Source organism: Ornithorhynchus anatinus, chromosome 16, assembly GCF_004115215.2.
Source record: "Ornithorhynchus anatinus isolate Pmale09 chromosome 16, mOrnAna1.pri.v4, whole genome shotgun sequence".
In the NCBI taxonomy this organism is placed as follows: Eukaryota; Metazoa; Chordata; class Mammalia; order Monotremata; family Ornithorhynchidae; genus Ornithorhynchus; species Ornithorhynchus anatinus.
In genome coordinates, this window is record NC_041743.1 from 45,555,818 (window position 1) to 45,573,614 (window position 17,797).

General features: G+C 59.3%; 1 protein-coding gene across 5 annotated transcripts; it reads left to right on the top strand.

The window, feature by feature from the left end:
- The first annotated feature begins 1,361 nt into the window (after window positions 1–1,361).
- Window positions 1,362–17,407, top strand: HNRNPR (heterogeneous nuclear ribonucleoprotein R). Of its 5 annotated transcripts, none has more exons than XM_029080801.2 (12): window positions 2,163–2,391; window positions 2,636–2,845; window positions 3,153–3,321; window positions 5,458–5,576; window positions 6,115–6,222; window positions 7,863–7,976; window positions 9,013–9,189; window positions 9,727–9,862; window positions 12,993–13,207; window positions 13,629–13,778; window positions 13,958–14,079; window positions 15,987–17,407. In XM_029080801.2, exons 3-12 carry the CDS (start codon window positions 3,165–3,167, stop codon window positions 16,597–16,599), a joined length of 1,911 nt encoding a protein of 636 aa, XP_028936634.1. In that variant the 5' UTR covers window positions 2,163–2,391; window positions 2,636–2,845; window positions 3,153–3,164; the 3' UTR covers window positions 16,600–17,407. The 5 variants fall into 5 exon arrangements, with proteins under 5 accessions (XP_016082383.2, XP_028936634.1, XP_001511604.3 ...); XM_001511554.5 differs by having other exon boundaries at window positions 13,002–13,207; XM_029080802.2 differs by having other exon boundaries at window positions 3,156–3,321.
- The last annotated feature ends 390 nt before the right edge of the window (window positions 17,408–17,797 follow it).

Sequence of the window (17,797 nt, forward strand, 5' to 3'; positions counted from 1 at the left end):
GATGATGTTATGTTTGTTTTCTTTTGCTTTGCTGACTTCCCCGTTTAGACCGTACGCCCGCCACTGGGCAGGGAGGGTCTCTGTTGCTGAATTGTACCTTCCAAGCGCTCAGTCCAGTGCTCAGCACATAGTAAGCGCTCAATAAATACTACTGAACATACATTACCTTATTGATTCTATTTATTGCTATTGTTTTTGTCTCCCCGGATTAGACTGTGAGCCCGTCAATGGGCAGGGACTTACTGTCCATTCCAAGCGCTTAGGACAGTGCTCAGCGCATAGTAAGCGCTCAATAAATACTACTGAATGAATATATATTATTACCCTATTGATTCTATTTACTGCTATTATTTTTGTCTGTCTCCCCGGATTAGACTGTGAGCCCATCAATGGGCAGGGACTTACTGTCCATTCCAAGCGCTTAGGACAGTGCTCTGCACATAGTAAGCGCTCAATAAGCAGGGTGGCCCAGTGGCAAGAGCCCGGGCTTGGGAGTCAGAGGTCATGGGTTCGATTCCCGGCTCTGCCGCTGGTCAGCTGTGTGACTGTGGGCGAGTCACTTCACTTCTCTGGGCCTCAGCGACCTCATCTGTAAAATGGGGATTCCCTGGGAGCCTCACGTGGGACCACCTGATGCCCCTGGATCTCCCCCAGCGCTTAGAACGGTGCTCCGCACATAGTAAGCGCTCAACAAATACCAACATTATTATTATTATTGTTAAATACTATTGAATGAATGAATATGAATGAATGAATATGATTGAATGAATGAATGACGGGGTTGTTTCGGCTCCGGCCGGACAGAGAGGCGTGGGGGTGGGTGGTCCGGCCGGGGGGCTGAGGCGGTGGGCGTCGTTCCGGGGCCGCCAAGGCCGCTGTTCGGTCCTCGGTCGGTCGACGGTCGGCTGGGCGGCGAGTCCGAGCCGCCTCCGCCGCCTCCCCTCAGGCTCCTTTGTGTGTCTGCCCCGAAGCCCCGCCCCCCGGGCCGGGGGCCGGCGGCGCCGCGCCCCGCCATTGGCCCGGCGGCGGGCGCCCGCCATTGGCTCGCTCCCCCCCCCGGCCCTCCCCGGCCATTGGCCCGCGCCGCCGTCGCTCGGGGCGGGGGAGCGCGCCGATTGGCCGGGCCCCGGCCGGGGCCCAGTCCCTGGAAGCAGTTCCGGGAAACCCCGCGCGCGCTGCCGGGAGCTCGCTGGCCGTCCATGAGGGGGAGGGGGGGGGGCGGCGCGCGCGCGCCATTTCTGGTCGTTTTCAAAGCGCCTCGCGCCGCTCCTCGCGGGCCCCGCCGCCGCCCTCCTCCTCCTCCTCCTCCTCCTCCTCTTCCTCCTCCTCCTCTTCCTCCTCCTCCTCCCCGCCTCCGGCTTCCTCCTCCTCGCCGCCGCCGCCGCGCTCTGCCCTGGTGAGTCTCGCGCCGCCCGCGCGGGGGAGGGAGCGGCGCCGGCGCCTAGGCCCGTGCGCGCGCGGCCGGGGAGGGGGGTGGCGCGCGAGGCTCGTGGCGCCCCCGGGCGGGGACGGGCCCGGGCCTCGCTCCTCGCGGACACCCGGTGGGCCTCGCCCATCGCCCCGGGACCGGTCCTCCGGCTCCTCCCGCGGAGGACATCTTCCCCGGGGCCGGTGGGAGCTGTCGGAGGCTCAGGAGCCTCGTCGCATCGGGGAGCAGGAAGGCGGGGAGCTGGGGGGGGGGGAATCTTGGCGAAAAGGCCTTTTCCCTTCCAGGTCAGCGTGCGAGCGGGGCGTAGAGAGAAGGTTGCATTAGTTTGGACGCCATGAGGTGGTCTCTTTGTCACGGTGTGTAGCTTTGGTCAGCCCAGTTTTTAGCCAGGAAGCAGCGTGGAGCTTGAGCGAGGTGGCCCCGGTGCTCAGCGTGTGCACGTGTAGGTGTGAGTGTGTGTACACACGCCGCACGTGGCCGGGGAAGCCCTGGTAGGGGCCGTCAGTGTGCAGGGAGGTAAAGTCCGGGGAGGTCTCCGCCAGACTTTGTTTCGTCGAGAGCTGCATCGCCCTCGTGCTCCCTCCCTCCTTCCCCGCGATGGGGAAGCGAGTCCTCTTGGAATGGGCACGTTTGGGGGCCGGGCCCCGGAGCTCGGTTGGATCGGCGACGGCTCCCAGGTGTGAAGCGGTGGGCTTCCCTCCCTCCTCTCCCCCGCGCTCTGCTTTCCCCCTCTTTCTCTTCCTCTCGGCTCCTTTGTGCTTTTTCAGAGACCCGCGTTGTCTTGTTCGGCGAAGGGCGCTCAAGAAGTAGGCTTGTTGTTGAGCTCCACCTTGGCGGCACGTGTGCCGGGTTTGGCCGTGGCCCTCGTGCCGTCCGCGTCAGTGTGGCCCCGGACCCAGCGCCCCCTCCGATCCCGCCGGCCCGGGGCCTCGAGCGGAGGCCGGTCGACCGACGTGACCCCGGTGGGTGCCCGTTAGGAGACCCCCAGTTGCCGCCCGGCGGGTCCGGCCTGGGGACTGTCGAGGGACCCCGACGCGGGTCCCGCCGGCTGCTTCCCCAAGTGGGCTCGAGGCTTCGGCGGCGGCCCCGTGTTCCTAGCCGAGGGCCGCCCTCACCCGCCACGGGTGCCCGGCCGAGGGGCGCGGGAGCCGCGGCCAGGTGGCGGAGAGGGGGACGGGGTCAAAACCCAAACCCGCCCCAACGCAGGGGACGGACGGAGGCCGTCGGCATGGGGTTTGAAGAGTGACTGTGAGGCGGAGTGTCAGGAAGCAGCTGCCCCGTGGCCGGCGACGTCGAGCGGGTCCGGGGGCGGAGGGGACCCTCCGAGTTTCCCGATGGGCCCGCGCACCAGATCCTTAATCTCCAGAAGCCGAGGGAGCCCTGCGACGCTGGCCCCGGGACTCCGGCAGCTGCAGAGTAAGCCCTTTGAGCTGAGGCCCGGAGAGGGGCCGCTTTACAGACCGGCCCCCCCCCCCCCCAAAATCACCCGCAGGGTCGTTTCGCAGAGTGAGGCAGAGGCTCCGCCGCCCCCCTCTCTCTGCCCCCGGCCCCCAGCCCCTGCCCCCGCCCCCCCAGGTCCTGCCCGTTTCAGCCCAGACGGTCAATATTATTCCGGTGCGGGTTCCCGGCCGCATGCGTCCCCGTTAGTTTAGATAAGTCACGCGTTGTCCTACCAACTAGTTCTCTGTGGCTCAATGTAATGTAGCTCCTGAATTTCTTCCAGCAGCCTAATAAAATGGCTAATCAGGTGAATGGTAATGCCCGACAGTTAAAAGAAGAGGAAGAGCCCATGGATACTTCCAGTGTATTTCACCCCGAACACTCCGAGACACTGATAGAGGCAGGCCTCCCCCAGAAGGTGGCAGAAAGACTTGATGAAATATTTCAGACAGGTATAATATGCATTTCTTGTTTCTGACTGGTTATGAAAGCGAGGGTAAAGCACCGTGCCTTTCCTAGCTTTCCGGGCGAGAGCCCGATGGCCCTGTTTCTGGTCTGCGAGGCGCTGAGTGTGTGCTGCTCCCCTTTCCCCGGCCCCCGGTCCTCCCTCCCCCCTCCGGCGGGCAGGCCCAGGGCTCAGACTGCACCGCTGACCCCCGCCCACCGCGTTCCCGGGGCCCGCAGGGTTGGTTGTTAGTGCGGCTCCCTCCGCCGCCCCCCGGGAGAGACCGCATCAGTTTGTCCGAGACCCGCCACACCGCCCCCTCCCCCGAGAGAATGTTTCCAGCGCACTCGGTTTTACGTTTTCTTTCCTCGATCCAAGTCCAACCATCATTTTGCTTTTACTTTTCGACTGCCCGCTTCTGGGAGCGAGGTCTGAAAAGCTGGCTTAGAGGTGACCCGGTGGCTTAGCGAGCAGGCCGGAGAGCCTCCGGGGGTGGGTGCCCGGGGGGGCCGGAACTGGCCTCGCCCCGTGGCCGCTCCATCGGGATCCCCGGGAGGAGCATCGAGCCGGCGGCATCCGGTTTGGGGTTACAGGAGGGGTGCTCTCCTCCGAGACGGTCCGCACACGTGGCCGTCCTCCCTCGGGGATGTCAGGGCTGGGGCCCAAGTGGCGGGGATTAGGGTCCCGATTCTACCTGAGGCAGTTTAGTGACAGGGTGTTTATATATGTGTGTGGGGGTCTTGAGCTGCCTGGGAGGTGGGGACAGGGATGCCTGTGATGGTTGCGGGAGGGGACCTTGGAAACGAGGAGCCCCATCCCGGGACCCCTCCGGTTTCCGCCGGTGGACGGAGTCGCCTGGGTACAGATGGCTCTGGAGGGATTGGCGGGCTTGCATCCTGGGCTGGCTGGCGTTCACGCGGTGTGAAGTTCTTGTGTTAGAAGCAGGGAAGTCAGAGTCCCTGCCCGAGGTGGACTCCCTGACGTGTCCAGTTCCCCGGTGACCCTCGAGGAAGTTTGGAGGCGGCGCTACGTTGGGCACGGCGCCCCTCCAAAGTCAGCCGGTCCCTTGTGTTGGCTCCGCCAACCCTCTCGCTTGCTTGCTGCTTTAGCCCACTTTGGGGGCCAGCGCTGGGTCTCTCCCCTCTGGCCTGCCGAGTCTCTCTCTCTCTCTCTCTCTCTCTCTCTCTCTCTCCCTCTCCCTCTCTCCCCCCTCCCGGTTCCCCGCGCCGATAAATCCGCCCCCGTCAGAGTTAAGCCGGCTGGTTGTTTTCCATGCAAGTTCACGCGGCCCCTTGATTCCCGTGGCGTCTTCCTTTTCACGGCTTGGACAGTCGAGTCGCCGTTGCGTGCGCGATCTTGTGCTAGCTTCCTTGCGCCTCTTGGGAAATGGAGTTCCCTGTCGACGTTCAGCGTCCCAGCCGCCACGGCTCCGGGGAGAACTCGGCCCTTCTCGCCGGCCCCTTCTCACTCCCCTGCCCCGGGCCGGGAGGCGTCTTCCCGGGGCCACCCTTCCCTTTCCATCTGCCCGGATTGTCGGTCGGGGTCTTGAACCAGCAGGAAATGGGTTGGATGAAAAGTCCTGACCTTCCCCCTTCTGGCTTCCTGATCAGTGGTTCCCTGGGGGGAGCCCCAGGGAGAGCCATAGCTGTTCTCCGAGGCCCGAGGTGATACGTGTCCAGGAAAAGGGGGGGGGTGTCTCTCTCTCTTTCCCTCTCACCCTCCCTCCCCTTCTTGCCCCCATGTCCCTCCCTCGGCCCCTCCTATTTGAGGTGGGTTTTAGGGGAGGGCAGTGTCCGCTTCCTCGCCAGGGTGGTGGGTCCAGAATCCGGCGCATGAGGCAACCTCCCCGGCCTGACATAGCGAGAGCAGGATTCAGGTTCCCCGAGAATGAGAACTGGCTAGGGTTGGGGATATCAGGGGTGCAGGCCCCCCATGAAGGGTTTGGCTTAGTGCCGAAGCATTTCCATCTTAATTTTTCTTTTTCCTCATGCGTGTTCTTTTGCCCCGTCATATCTGTGTACGTCTACATACGTTTGTGTAGCTGCCTGTTAGTTGGACCGTGGCCTCGTTGGCCAGCGTGAGGGCGGTGCCGCTGGGCACCGCCGGGAGCTGACGGGCCCGTTTCGCCCGCTTCTCGTTCTAGGCTTGGTGGCTTATGTCGACCTTGACGAGAGAGCAATCGATGCTCTTCGAGAATTTAATGAAGAAGGGGCCCTCTCTGTGCTGCAGCAGTTCAAGGAGAGCGACTTATCACATGTGCAGGTGAGTCCCGGGGCCCAGTGCTAGCCCAACCATGGTTGGAAGCGCCGGCCCTCTGTCTGCTCACCGTTTTCTGTCCGTCCGCTGTTTGTCCCTCGTCTGTTTCCCCACAACCGGTCTCTCTGGGAGAGAGTCGCTGCCGGGCTTGCGATTATTTATTTTGATGCCATGTCATTGTCCCCCACCGCCCCCCAAGACCCTAAGCCTGTTGTGGGCAAGGATTGCCTCTCTCTATTGCCATATCATACTTTCCAAGCACTTAGTACAGTGCTCTGCACACAGTAAGCGTTCAATAAATATGAGTGAATGAATGATTGAGTGAATGGGGATGGGGGCTGGTTGGGTCTGGCATGGCTGGAGGGGCCAGACCCTCAGGCTCCACTCCAGAGGGCCAGCCCAGTTACCCCGACTTCCGGCCTGCCCCCATGGTGCCCGCCGGACCCCGGCCTGGCTCGCAGCGTGGCGGAACCGTGGTGCCCGCCGGACTGAGGGTGGGGCTCGGTACACTTTGTTTTGAACCTGACCCCGGCTTGCCTTGCAGAACAAGAGTGCGTTTTTATGCGGAGTCATGAAGACCTACAGGCAGAGGGAGAAACAGGGGAGCAAGGTGCAAGATTCATCCAAGGGGCCAGATGAGGCCAAGATCAAGGTGCGGCCAGAGTGAGCGGGGAATCGCATCTGTAAAATGGGGATTGAGACGGAGCCCCACCTGGGACGGCGGCTGTGTCCCAACCCTATTCGCTTGTATCCATCCCAGCGCTTAGTAGAGTGCCTGGCATATAGTGAGCGCTTAACAAATGCCACAATGATTATCATTATCATTCAGGCGCAGGTGGCTACTCAGTGGACCTCTCTTGGCACCAGGCAGCCTTTTGGGCCCTTTAACGTCCCTTTCCCCCAATTCAGGGGTAGGGCTGAAAAGTGGGAATGTTGGCAGATCTGTCCATCAGAGACTCCTACATTTGGCCCTGAGGGATCGGCCCTCTCTTTCTTATATCTGCAAAGAGCCGGGGGCCCTGGATCCCCTCTGCCGCCCCAGGACCGGCGGCGGGTGGTGGCCGACTGGACCGGCTGCCCCGGACCTCTTGCTTGGCCTTCCCTTGGCTTCCTGCTTCCCTCTTCCCGGGTTTGGTGTGGGGGTCGTTGGACCCCTTGTGCATTTGGTGGCAGGCACCTCCCTCGCTCCCCACCCCGCACGCCCCAGCTGCTTGGCTGCCGGCGCAGGGACGACCTAGGCAAGAACACGCCACTCCTTGGTACCTCAATCTTGTCTCTCTCGCTGTCAACCCCTTGCCCACATGCTCCCCTGGGGCTGGAACTCCCTCTCCGTATTTAACAGTTCGTCACTCTCCCCCACCCCAAAACTCTTCTAAAGTCATATCTCCTCCAAAAGTCCTGCTTTGACTTTGTTTCCCTTTTCCGCCCTCCCCTCATCATTGAGTGTGCATTTGGCTGCATACTCCTTGAGCACTTTGATATTCACCCCAGCTCCATAGCACTTAGGTAATTATCCTTATACTCCCCTACTTCCCCTATCTGCTATCTACTTTAACGTGTGCCATCCTCAGTAGGCTGTAAGCTGCTTCTGAGCAGGCATCGCTTCTACCAACACCATTACATGGTAATAGCCGAAGCGCTTAGTAGAACGCTGTGCACCGAATAAGGCCTAGTGGACAGAGCACGGGCCTGGGTTCTAGTCCCAACTCCACCGCTTTTCTGCCGTGCGACACCTTGGGTGTCACTTAACTTCTCTGTGCCTCAGTTACCTCATCTGTAAAATGGAGATTAATAATAATAATAATAATAATGGCATTTGTTAAGCGCTTACTATATGCAAAGCACTGTTCTAAGTGCTGGGGAGGACACAAGGTGCTCAGGTTGTCCCACATGGGGCTCACGGTCTTAGTGCCCATTTTACAGATGAGGTAACTGAGGCACAGAGAAGTTAAGTGACTTGCCCAAAGTCACACAGCTGACAAGCGGCTGAGCTGAGATTTGAACCCATGACCTCGGACTCCCCAGCCCGTGCTCTTTCCGCTGAGCCACACTGCTTCTCTAGATTAAGATCTAGATTAAGACTGTGAGCTCCATGCGGGACAGGGGCTGAGTCCAACCTGATCACCTCATATCTACCCCAGCACCTAGAACAGTTCCTGGCGCATAGTAAGCACAAAACAAATACCGTAAAGTAAGTAAATAAATGTCATTGATTGAGGGTCGGGAGAGCCTCGTTGAATGGGGCCTCTTTGTGAGCGCAACTTAAGCTGGGCCTGACCCGCCCCGCCCCAGGCGCTGCTGGAGCGGACCGGCTACACTTTGGACGTGACCACCGGGCAGAGGAAATATGGGGGCCCTCCGCCGGACACTGTCTACTCTGGCCTGCAGCCCGGTATCGGCACCGAGGTGAGTGGACGACCCCGACCGCCGAGGGGGCCGTCAGACAGGGGCTGGGGGCGGAGGATCGGTGTCTTTGTTCCCGGGCCGGCGGCCGGGATTGCCGGGATCGTGTCACCACCCCAACTTCCTGGCTCTCCTCTGAGCGGGGGTGGGGAGAGTGGTGCTGGGGACGGAAGGAGAACCCGAGGTGTTGGATGGTCTCTGCTGGGTCACTGCAGGGGAGAGTCAGGGGTGTGGGCTGGTCTGTAGGATTGAGTTGGTAATGGAGGCCTTTCATGTACTTGTTGGCTCCCCCAAGCCCTTAGTAAGGTCCTCCGCACACAGTAAGGTCTCAGTAAATACCACTGATTGAATGTTGGGGCAACTGGGGTGTGAGATTATTTTTGAATTCTTGTCCATCCACGCTTTTGTTCCTCCCCTCGCGCTCGTCGTCGTAGGGGTGGGGGTCACTGTCACCGTCACCGTATTTATGATCGGCTTACTCTGCGGCAAGCACTGTACCGAGTGCTAGGGACACGAAGCCCGGTGACGATGTCCTCCCCGCCCCCCCGAGAGGCTCCGACCGACAGCAGCGGCCCTGGGCCAGACCCAGCCACCGCCACAGGGCTCCGCGGAGCCACCCGGCGGGTCACGGTCAGAAAACGGCCTCCTGGCCGTGGGGGCGCTGGGATGGGGGGGCACCAGGGCGGGGGGGCCGCCAGGAGCAGCAGGGTGACCTGGCACCCAGTGTCTCTTACCCTCCCGCGCTGCTGCTAGTAGAGATGGCCCCTCCCCGGGGCCGGCAGGGATTCTCTGGCCGCGAGTGGGTTGGGAAGGAGCAGGTGGCCTGGGCCGGGCACCTCACCTCCATGACCATCCATCCTGCTCTCTGGCAGGAGAGGTCCTCGTTGCCGAATGAAGCTCCCAGTTGTCCATCTGGGTGACATTTTCTCCCAAGTTGCCAAGAGACACAGCAGCCCCCCAGCCAAATGGGTGTGTCCAGGGTGAGGGGTGGGCGTCATGGCCGGTGTTGATGAGAGTCCCGCGCTGCCTACTCCCGCAGGTGTTCGTGGGTAAGATCCCACGGGACCTCTACGAGGATGAACTGGTGCCCCTCTTCGACAAGGCCGGCCCCATCTGGGACCTCCGCCTCATGATGGATCCTCTGTCGGGCCAGAACCGGGGCTACGCTTTCATCACCTTCTGCGGGAAGGACGCCGCTCAGGAGGCCGTGAAACTGGTGAGCTGCCTGGGCGGGGAGCCGGGAAGGGGTTGCCGTCTAAACGCCCCCGGGTCTCGGGGCGGGGTGACTCCGGGCCCGCCGTCAGAATCCGGCCATTGAGGGGTCAGCCTGGCTTCGGGAGCGGCCCGGGTAATAATCATGATTAATAATTATGGTACTCGCTAAGTGCCGAGCACTGTTCTAGGTGCTGGGGTAGATTCAAGGTAATCCACAGGGACCTCACTCTCTTATCCCCATTTTACAGATGAGGGAACTGAGGCAGAGAGAAGTGAAGTGACTTGCCCAAGGTCACACAGCAGACACGAGGCGGAGCCAGGATTAGAACCCAGGTCCTTCTGACTCCCAGACCCGTACTCTATTCACTAATCCATGCTTCTCCGGAGGGGGCGGGGCGGTGGGGAGAGCAAAAAAGGAGGCCAAGATCCCACCCGGAGCAGTCGAGGGGCCCCTCCCCACCCCCAAGGTCAGACCTGTAACACTTCTGTGGCGTGGCGTAGCATGACTGGGCATGACACCAGGCCTCACTTTTCTTAGTGCGACAACTATGAGATCCGTCCCGGGAAGCACCTGGGCGTGTGCATCTCCGTGGCCAACAATAGGCTGTTTGTCGGCTCCATCCCAAAGAACAAGACTAAGGAGAACATCCTGGAGGAGTTCAGCAAAGTCACAGGTAACAAGAAAAAGATGACCTATGGGCTGGGGGGCAGAGGTGGAAAGCGCGCGTCTCTCCGGGCTCTGTGGTCTGTCCGGCTCCAGCCCCGCCCGGCCCGTCGGGGGTCGCCTTGTGCCTGTCGGACAGGGCTTTGTCGGGCCAGGGTCTAGTTGTGGAGGTCTTTGGGGCCTGTGGAGGTTGGGGAAGGCCCGGAGCCCCAGGGTCGGTCGTCGTGGAGGCCGAGGGGAGCCCTCAGCGGCCCCGGCTCCGGTCAGGGCCTGGGTCAGATGATTGTCGCTCGCCTCTCCCAAATAAACCCTTGTCGCTGCCTCTTGCTGGGTTCTGGGGGAGCCCGTTGGGCCAGGGAGGGGCACTTCTTTGCCCCGCTACCCGGGGCCACCCTGCTGTGTTAGTGACAGTCGGACATGGTGTTGTTCTACTGCAGTAGGGTCCCCTCTCTGCTCTGGGCTGGCGGGCCTCCTAGCGCGCCCGGTCGGCGAGGGCCCCGGCATCCGGAGAGCGGTGATGGGGCTGCTGTCACGGTCCGGGGGCAGGGCGTTGTGGGTGACCCCGGACAGGCAATGTTGCCTTTGAGCAAGGGTCCAAGGCCTGCCCTTCCCTGTCCTGCCCTGACCAGGGATTGGGTTGGTTCATTCATTCAGTTACTGTGTGCAGAGCCCTGTACTAAGCGCTTGGGAGAGTGTACTACAACAGTAGAGATACATTCCCTGCCCACGAAGAGGTCTGTCCCTCCGGGAGGTCCTTTCTCCAAGGGAGTGTTTGCTGACTGGCTTTTCTGGGAAATTTGGGGCAGTAGTGACTCCGGTCAGGGACCCTCAGCTGGACCCAAGGTCCTTCCGACCTGATCTTTCCCGCCTGGATGGGTTGAGCGGGTGCAGTGGCCTGGAGGGGCGGGGGAGGGGAAGTGTTTCTATTTTAGTCCTGAGCAGTGGGGTGAGTAAGAAGCTCAGCTCTGGGTCATCTCGGTAGCAAGATTACTTTGTGCTAATCTCTGAAAAATTCCGCTGCTCTGCCTCTTTCCGGCCCGGTGTCTCTACCGAGTTTGCTCCCGGACTCTGTCCGGTGGAGTCCGGGACTGTTCCGAGAGCATTGCCACCTTCAAAGGTCATGGGTTCTAATTCTGGCTCTGCCACATGTCTGCTGAGTGACTTCGGGCAAGTCATTTAATTTCTCTAGGCCTCGGTTCCCTCATCTGTAAAATGGGGCCCCATGTGGGACAGGCACCATGTCCAACCTTATTAACTTGTATTTACCCCCGGGGCTTAGAACAGTGGTTGGCACATAATAAGCACTTAACAAGTACTATTATTTTTATTATGATTATTACTATTATTCCGGGTTGCCGAGACTCTCTAGTGCAGCTGCTCACGCTTACTCTCTCTGGCTTTCTCTCCCTCACTCACTCCCACCGCTGAGCCCCGGCTGCTTCGTTCCAGCTCGGTTCAAATCCTTGGAGTTTCCAGTCACTTGAGCAGAGGTCTAGCCCCCCATCCCGCTCTGTCCAGGTCTCCCTCAGCCCGGGCCCTGGTACTCTTTTTGTCAGGGCGAAGGTTGGAAGGAGAGGCGCTGTCTTCTTCTTCTTTTTCTTCTTCTGCCTTTTCTTCCCTGGGATCCTGCTTATCTGTTCAAGGTGGAAGAAGCTGGGAGCTGAGACATTTTCTTTAACCTTTCCTTGGCTTCTTTGGGCAGCCCTGCCTCGCTCTTCTGCCACGTCTGGTCAGTGACTGCTCCAGCCAGCTTCCTCCTCCTCCTTCCCTGCTCTCCCTTTTTCTCCCCCTTCTCCCCCTTTTCTCACACCTCTTTTCTCCCCAGTGTCAGACACGTGAGGGCTCTATAGGAAAAAGTCACCCGCTGACTGCGTAGTTAGAGCCGGGGGACCCAGTGACTGGTGTCTTTTGATTGACTCAGAATAAAGGAAGATCACTTTGTTGCCTTGCACCTCAGCGTAGGGAGGGTGGGTGGGTGCGGAGGGCTCTGGGCACAAAGAGGCCCAGCAGCTTAGTTGAGTGGGACTGGTTTCCGCCGTGTGGCTCCGTGGCTTGGACTGGCCTCCAGTTGGCAGCAAGTAGTGCCCACACCCGGCATTCTCTGCACTCGGGACTCCCTTTGCTAAACTCGGCTTGTCCCCAAAAACCCGACACTGCTTAATTTGTACATGTGCACGCGCGTGGGTGTTTGTGTGTGTGTGTGCGCATGTAGGCTTCCCACTTTGACTCATTTGCTCTTGCCGGTGATTTTGCCCCCATGGAGTGTGGATCTGGCCCGGCCAGGCCCCCGCTGCCAGTTGGCAGCAGGGGCACAGGTGGTGGATTGGGCACTGATCTTGGGAGCAAGAGGCGATCCCGCCTTCACCCGCTCCCTGTGGCCTTCTGGAAGGCAAGTGGGGGCAGCGCGGAGGAGATAGAGGCAGGCCACGGCTGGAGTTTGGGGAGCGAACTGTCGTGCTGGGCAGACCAACTCAGAGGAGGCGGTGGGGAGACGTACCGGTCCCCAGAGGGTGCTTACTCGGGGAGCTGGGTTGTCCTAGGGAAAAACACCTTTCTGAGCCAGGAAGGGTGGGGCGGGGGTGGGGCCACCTGGCGTCAGAGCCGGCGGTGTTCAGCAAGTACCTAAGGATGCCGGAGACGAGGTCCGGTCGCTTCAGCCCTGTGCCAGTCGTGGCCCGGGCCATTATCCAAGAGGGACAATAATAATAATAATGTTGGTATTTGTTAAGCGCTTCCTATGTGCCGAGCACTGTTCTAAGCACCGGGGGAGATACAGGGTCATCAGGTTGTCCCACGTGAGGCTCACAGTCTTAATCCCCGTTTTACAGATGAGGAAACTGAGGCACAGAGAAGTTAAATGACTTGCCCAGAGTCAAACAGCTGACAAGTGGCAGAGCTGGGATTCGAACCCATGACTTCTGACTCCAAAGCCCATGCTCTTTCCACTGAGCCATGCTGCTTCTCTAAGCCCCGGCAAGGGGCTGGCCAATCAGCCAGAGGTGCCCGTCTGTCAGGGAGCGAGACCCCCCTCCCCCAACCATAGCCCCCCACCCGGGGGGGACAGGGCGATGCCCGGGACAGGCCCCCCCAGTGGGGCGGTGTGGGCGGGGGATGCTTTTGGCTCATCTATCTGGCTGTTGGTTTAACAGAGGGTTTGGTGGACGTTATTCTCTACCATCAACCTGATGATAAAAAGAAGAACCGGGGCTTCTGCTTCCTGGAATACGAAGACCACAAGTCAGCAGCGCAGGCCCGCCGCCGCCTGATGAGTGGCAAAGTCAAAGTCTGGGGCAATGTGGTTACGGTTGAGTGGGCGGATCCCGTGGAAGAGCCGGACCCCGAAGTCATGGCGAAGGTAACGGCCCGCTCCGGGCGGGGGGCGGGGCCCGCTTCGGGACGGGGTGGGGCCGCCCACCCGCCCTCAGGATGCTTCGCGGGACCACGGGCGGCCGCCCCCACGTGGAGGCCTGGCTGCTGTCGACTGGGGACGGCCCGGTCCCTTCCCTCTCCGTCCCCGAGCCAGGTTTGGAGCGAAGGTGGCCCGGCGAGGGCATCTCACGGGGCCGGGGGGTGGCGACTGGGTGGGCCGTTGCTACTGCTGGCAAGAGAGGATCTCTCCGAGGTCGCCAGGAGGAATGGTCAGCGGGTAGGGCGGCCCTCTGAGCCTAGTCCGGGTGGCCCGGGGCTGGAAGCCCAGAGCCTCGGCAGCCGGAAGAGCGTGGCCTCCTGACGCTGCCCGTTCCATCCCCCTGACTCGGACCAGTTCCTTCAATCAGGTGAAGGTCTTGTTTGTGAGGAACCTGGCGACCACGGTGACCGAGGAAATCCTGGAGAAGTCGTTCTCCGAGTTCGGAAAGCTGGAGAGGGTGAAGAAGCTGAAGGACTACGCTTTCGTTCACTTTGAAGACAGAGGGGCAGCAGTGAAGGTGGGCGCCTGGGGGATGGGGAAGCAGGGCAGGGGGACACCAGGGGGTTCCGGCCTCGGGAGCCTCGGTGGCCGAACCCAAGTACTCGGTGGCTTCAGGAGGGCTCAGGGTCGGATCGGAGAGGGGCAGCGGTGCCGCCGGGCCAGGCCGGTCCCGAGCGGGGTTCTGTTTTTGCGCAGGCCATGGACGAGATGAACGGGAAGGAGTTAGAAGGGGAGGAGATCGAAATCGTCCTAGCAAAGCCACCGGACAAGAAAAGGAAAGAGCGCCAGGCGGCCAGACAAGCCTCCAGAAGCACCGCGTGAGTCGGTCCTGCCCTGTTGTGCTTGGCACTTTCAGACTCCCCCACCTTTATCCATACCCACACGCCCGGTGAGGGTTGAGCGAGAGTTCTCCCGTCTCTGGGGAGAGCAGACAACGGGCAGTGGGCAGGGGCGGGAGCCATGGGGTAGTGCCCACTTCTGACGTGAGTGTGAAATAGTCCTTGATTCGGAGAGGCCCGGGCATGGAGGGATTGGGAGGGGCAAACATGGGGTTGTTGTTCCCCTAAACCTCCCTCTATAGACACATGGGGTCCCTAACTGGAGCTGGGTGTTGGGGTGGGAGTTGTGCTCTCCCAAGCGCTTAGTACAGTGGCGTGCACACAGTAAGCACTGAATAAATAGCGTTGATGGAAGTTCAAGATGAATCTCAAAAGAATGCTTCTATGCTCCAAGGATGGTGAGCATATGGTGAGGGAAAAGTAATCATTGATGACTTGAGAGGAGGTTTTTTTGATTCTTTTCTTAATGGTATTTGTTCCAGGCACTGGACTGAGCACTAGGGTAGATAGAAGATCATCAGGTTGGACACAGTCCATGTCCCCGATTGGGCTCATAGTCTTTCATTGGTTCATTCGGTCGAACTTATTGAGCCTTACTGTGTGCAGAGCACTGTACTAGGCCCTTGGAAAGCACAATTCAGCAACAAAGAGAAACAGATCCTGCCCACAACGGGCTCACAGTCTAGATGGGTTTAATTCCCTTTTTAAAGATGAGGTGACCGGATCACACAGCAGACAAGTGGAGGGTTGGAGGGAGAAGTCTGGCGGCCTAGAAGGCTTGAGGGGAGTCGGTCAATAAATGCATGGTATTTTTTGAGCACTTACTGTGTGCAGTGTACTAAGCGCTTGAGAGACTACAAAACAACAGAGTCGGTAGATACGCTCCCTGCCTTGCAGCCTAGAGCCGGAGACAGGTATTAAAATAAATAATGGGTATGTACATGAGTACGGTGGGGCTGAGGGTGGGGTGAGAGAAGGGTATAAGTCCCAGTGCGAGAACAACGTAGAAGGGAGTGGACGTCGTTGGGGAAGGTCGCTTGGAGGGTTTGTGATTTTAATGCGGCTTTAAAGGAGGGGTGAGTGGTTTTCTTTTATGTGTCGGGGGAGGGGGTTCGAGACCAGAGGGAGGGCACGGGCGTGACGAATTAAATGAAGTTGAGGTACAGCAGCGACATCAGAAGAGTGGAGTGTGGGGTCTGGGAGGTAGCAGGAAATGAGCGAGGTGAGATAGGGGGCGAGGGCTGATCGAGCACCTTAAAGCCAATGTTAAGGAGTTTCTGTTTGATGCGGAGGCGGTTGGGCAGCCACTGGAGGTTGTTGAGGTGTGGGGCGCTGTGGACCGAACGTCTTCTTAAAACAGTGATCCAGGCAGTAGAGTGAAGTGTGGACCGAAGTGGGGAGAGACAGGAGGCAGGGAAGGTGGCAAAAAGGCTGAAGCAGCGTGGCCTAGGAGAAGGAGCACCGGCCTGGGAATCAGAGGGCCTGGGTTCTAATCCCGGCCCTGCCTTATCCTTGCTGCGTGACCTTGGGCAAGTCACTTAACTCCCCCATGCCTCAGTTCTCCCCTTCTCCCTCCTATTTTGACTGAGAGTCCCACGCTGGGCAGGGAAGGTGCCCAACCTAATTCACTTACATCCACCCTAGTGCTTAGAATGGTGTTGGACGCATAGCAACCACTTAACAGATACCATTTAAAAAGGAAAAAAAAAGCGGTGGTCCTTAGATCCTGGGAGAGTCATTAGTGCTGGGTCAGTGGGGGAGAGGCGGGGACGGGTAGGGGAAAGGGTGCCGGATGGTCCATCCCGTGCGGGCGGGAAGCTACCCAAAAGGCCAGCCGGGCAGGCCGGTGGGCCCCGGGCGGCCTGACTGCCATTTCTCCCCGCTAGCTACGACGATTATTACTACTACCCTCCACCCCGGATGCCCCCTCCCCTGAGGGGCCGAGGCCGTGGAGGGAGGGGCAGCTACGGCTACCCCCCGGATTACTATGGCTACGAAGACTATTACGACGACTACTACGGCTACGACTACCATAACTACCGAGGCGGCTACGAGGACCCCTACTACGGCTACGACGACACCTACACCGTCAGGGGAAGAGGAGGAGGAAGGGGCGGGCGCGGGGCCCCGCCCCCACCCCGAGGGCGGGGCCCCGCGCCCCCTCCGAGAGGTAGAGCCGGCTATTCCCAGAGGGGGGCGCCCCTGGGCCCCCCCCGCGGAGCGAGGGGCGGGCGAGGGGGTCCCGCCCAGCAGCAGCGAGGACGCGGGGCCCGCGGAGCCCGGGGCAGCCGGGGGGGCAACGTGGGCGGCAAGAGGAAGGCCGACGGGTACAGCCAGCCCGACTCCAAGCGCCGCCAGACCAACAGCCAGCCCAACTGGGGCTCCCAGCCCATCGCCCAGCAGCCTCTGCAGCAAGGCGGTGACTATTCCGGTAACTATGGTTACAATAATGACAACCAGGAGTTTTATCAGGATACTTATGGGCAGCAGTGGAAGTAGACCAGATAGACAGACAGACCAGAGTGGGCTGGCGGTGGCTATTGGTGCGATGCATTTGGCTCTAGCGCTACTTTCTTCACAAACAAATCAAAATGGCCTTCACCTGTTGCGCCCTTCAGTGGCCAAGTGTCGCCATTTGTATTGGGTTGAAGAATCACTTTTGTGTATATACTCGTCTTTTTTTCCCCCCTTCCCTTCCCACCCCCTTTTTGTTTTGTTTCTCTTGTTTATTTGTTTCTCTTCCTCTCTCTCCCCACTCCACCCTCGTCACCCTCTCCTCTCATCCACGCTCTTGGACATTACTAGGGCTTTGCAGACTCCTCTTCCCCGAGGGTTACAGTGCTGCTTTTATCGTTTTACGCTTCATTTTAGCAGTTTCAAAGCAGGCTGGGCACCTTGTTCAATCATGATTTTGGCAGAACCTCTGGTTTGGGACAGTCTCTTTTTTTTATTATTATTAATTTTTTTTTTTTGGACTTGGAACTAGACTGCATAGGAGAATGGAGTATATGCTGTAAATAAAAGTACAAGCTAGTGCTTTGTCTCAGTAGTTTTAAGAAACTAAAAACCAACAAATTTAAGTTTTCTTGTATTGGAAATAACATGATTGTATGTTTTGCATTCCTAGAAGTAGGTTAACTGTGTTTTTAAATTGTTATAACTTCACACCTTTTTGAAACCTGCCCGACAAAATTTGTTTGGCTTAAACGTCAAAGCCGTGGCAATTTGTTCCTTGATGTGATTGTATTTCCAATTTCTTGTTCATGTAAGATTTCAATAAAACTCAAAAATCTATTCAAAACATTTACCTATTTCAAATTCAATGGTGTCCTAAAACATTCTTTCCAGTTGTAATCTGCCAGGAATATTGTTTTCCAAATCCAACTGCCTAGGCGAGTGATCAAATTGAGGCCAAATTTCTTGGGAATTCCAACCTGGAGCGCTGCGGGCATCCGAGCGGGCGTTAGCTCGCGTGCTGCCGGTCGGCCCCGGACTCGGGAGCCTCGTTTCTCCTTGGTTTGGAGAGAGCCGGCCCCCTGCCCCGCATCTCTCGTGCGATGGCCGCGTAGGGCTGGCTGTGGCCGCCCCGGCGCTAGGCGGCGGAGGGTCCCGCGGCGGTGGCACTTTGCCTCGACGCTCTTGGAGCCGTCGGGGGAACTTGCCGAAGCTGCTGGATCTGCTGCCACTGCCTCTTGCC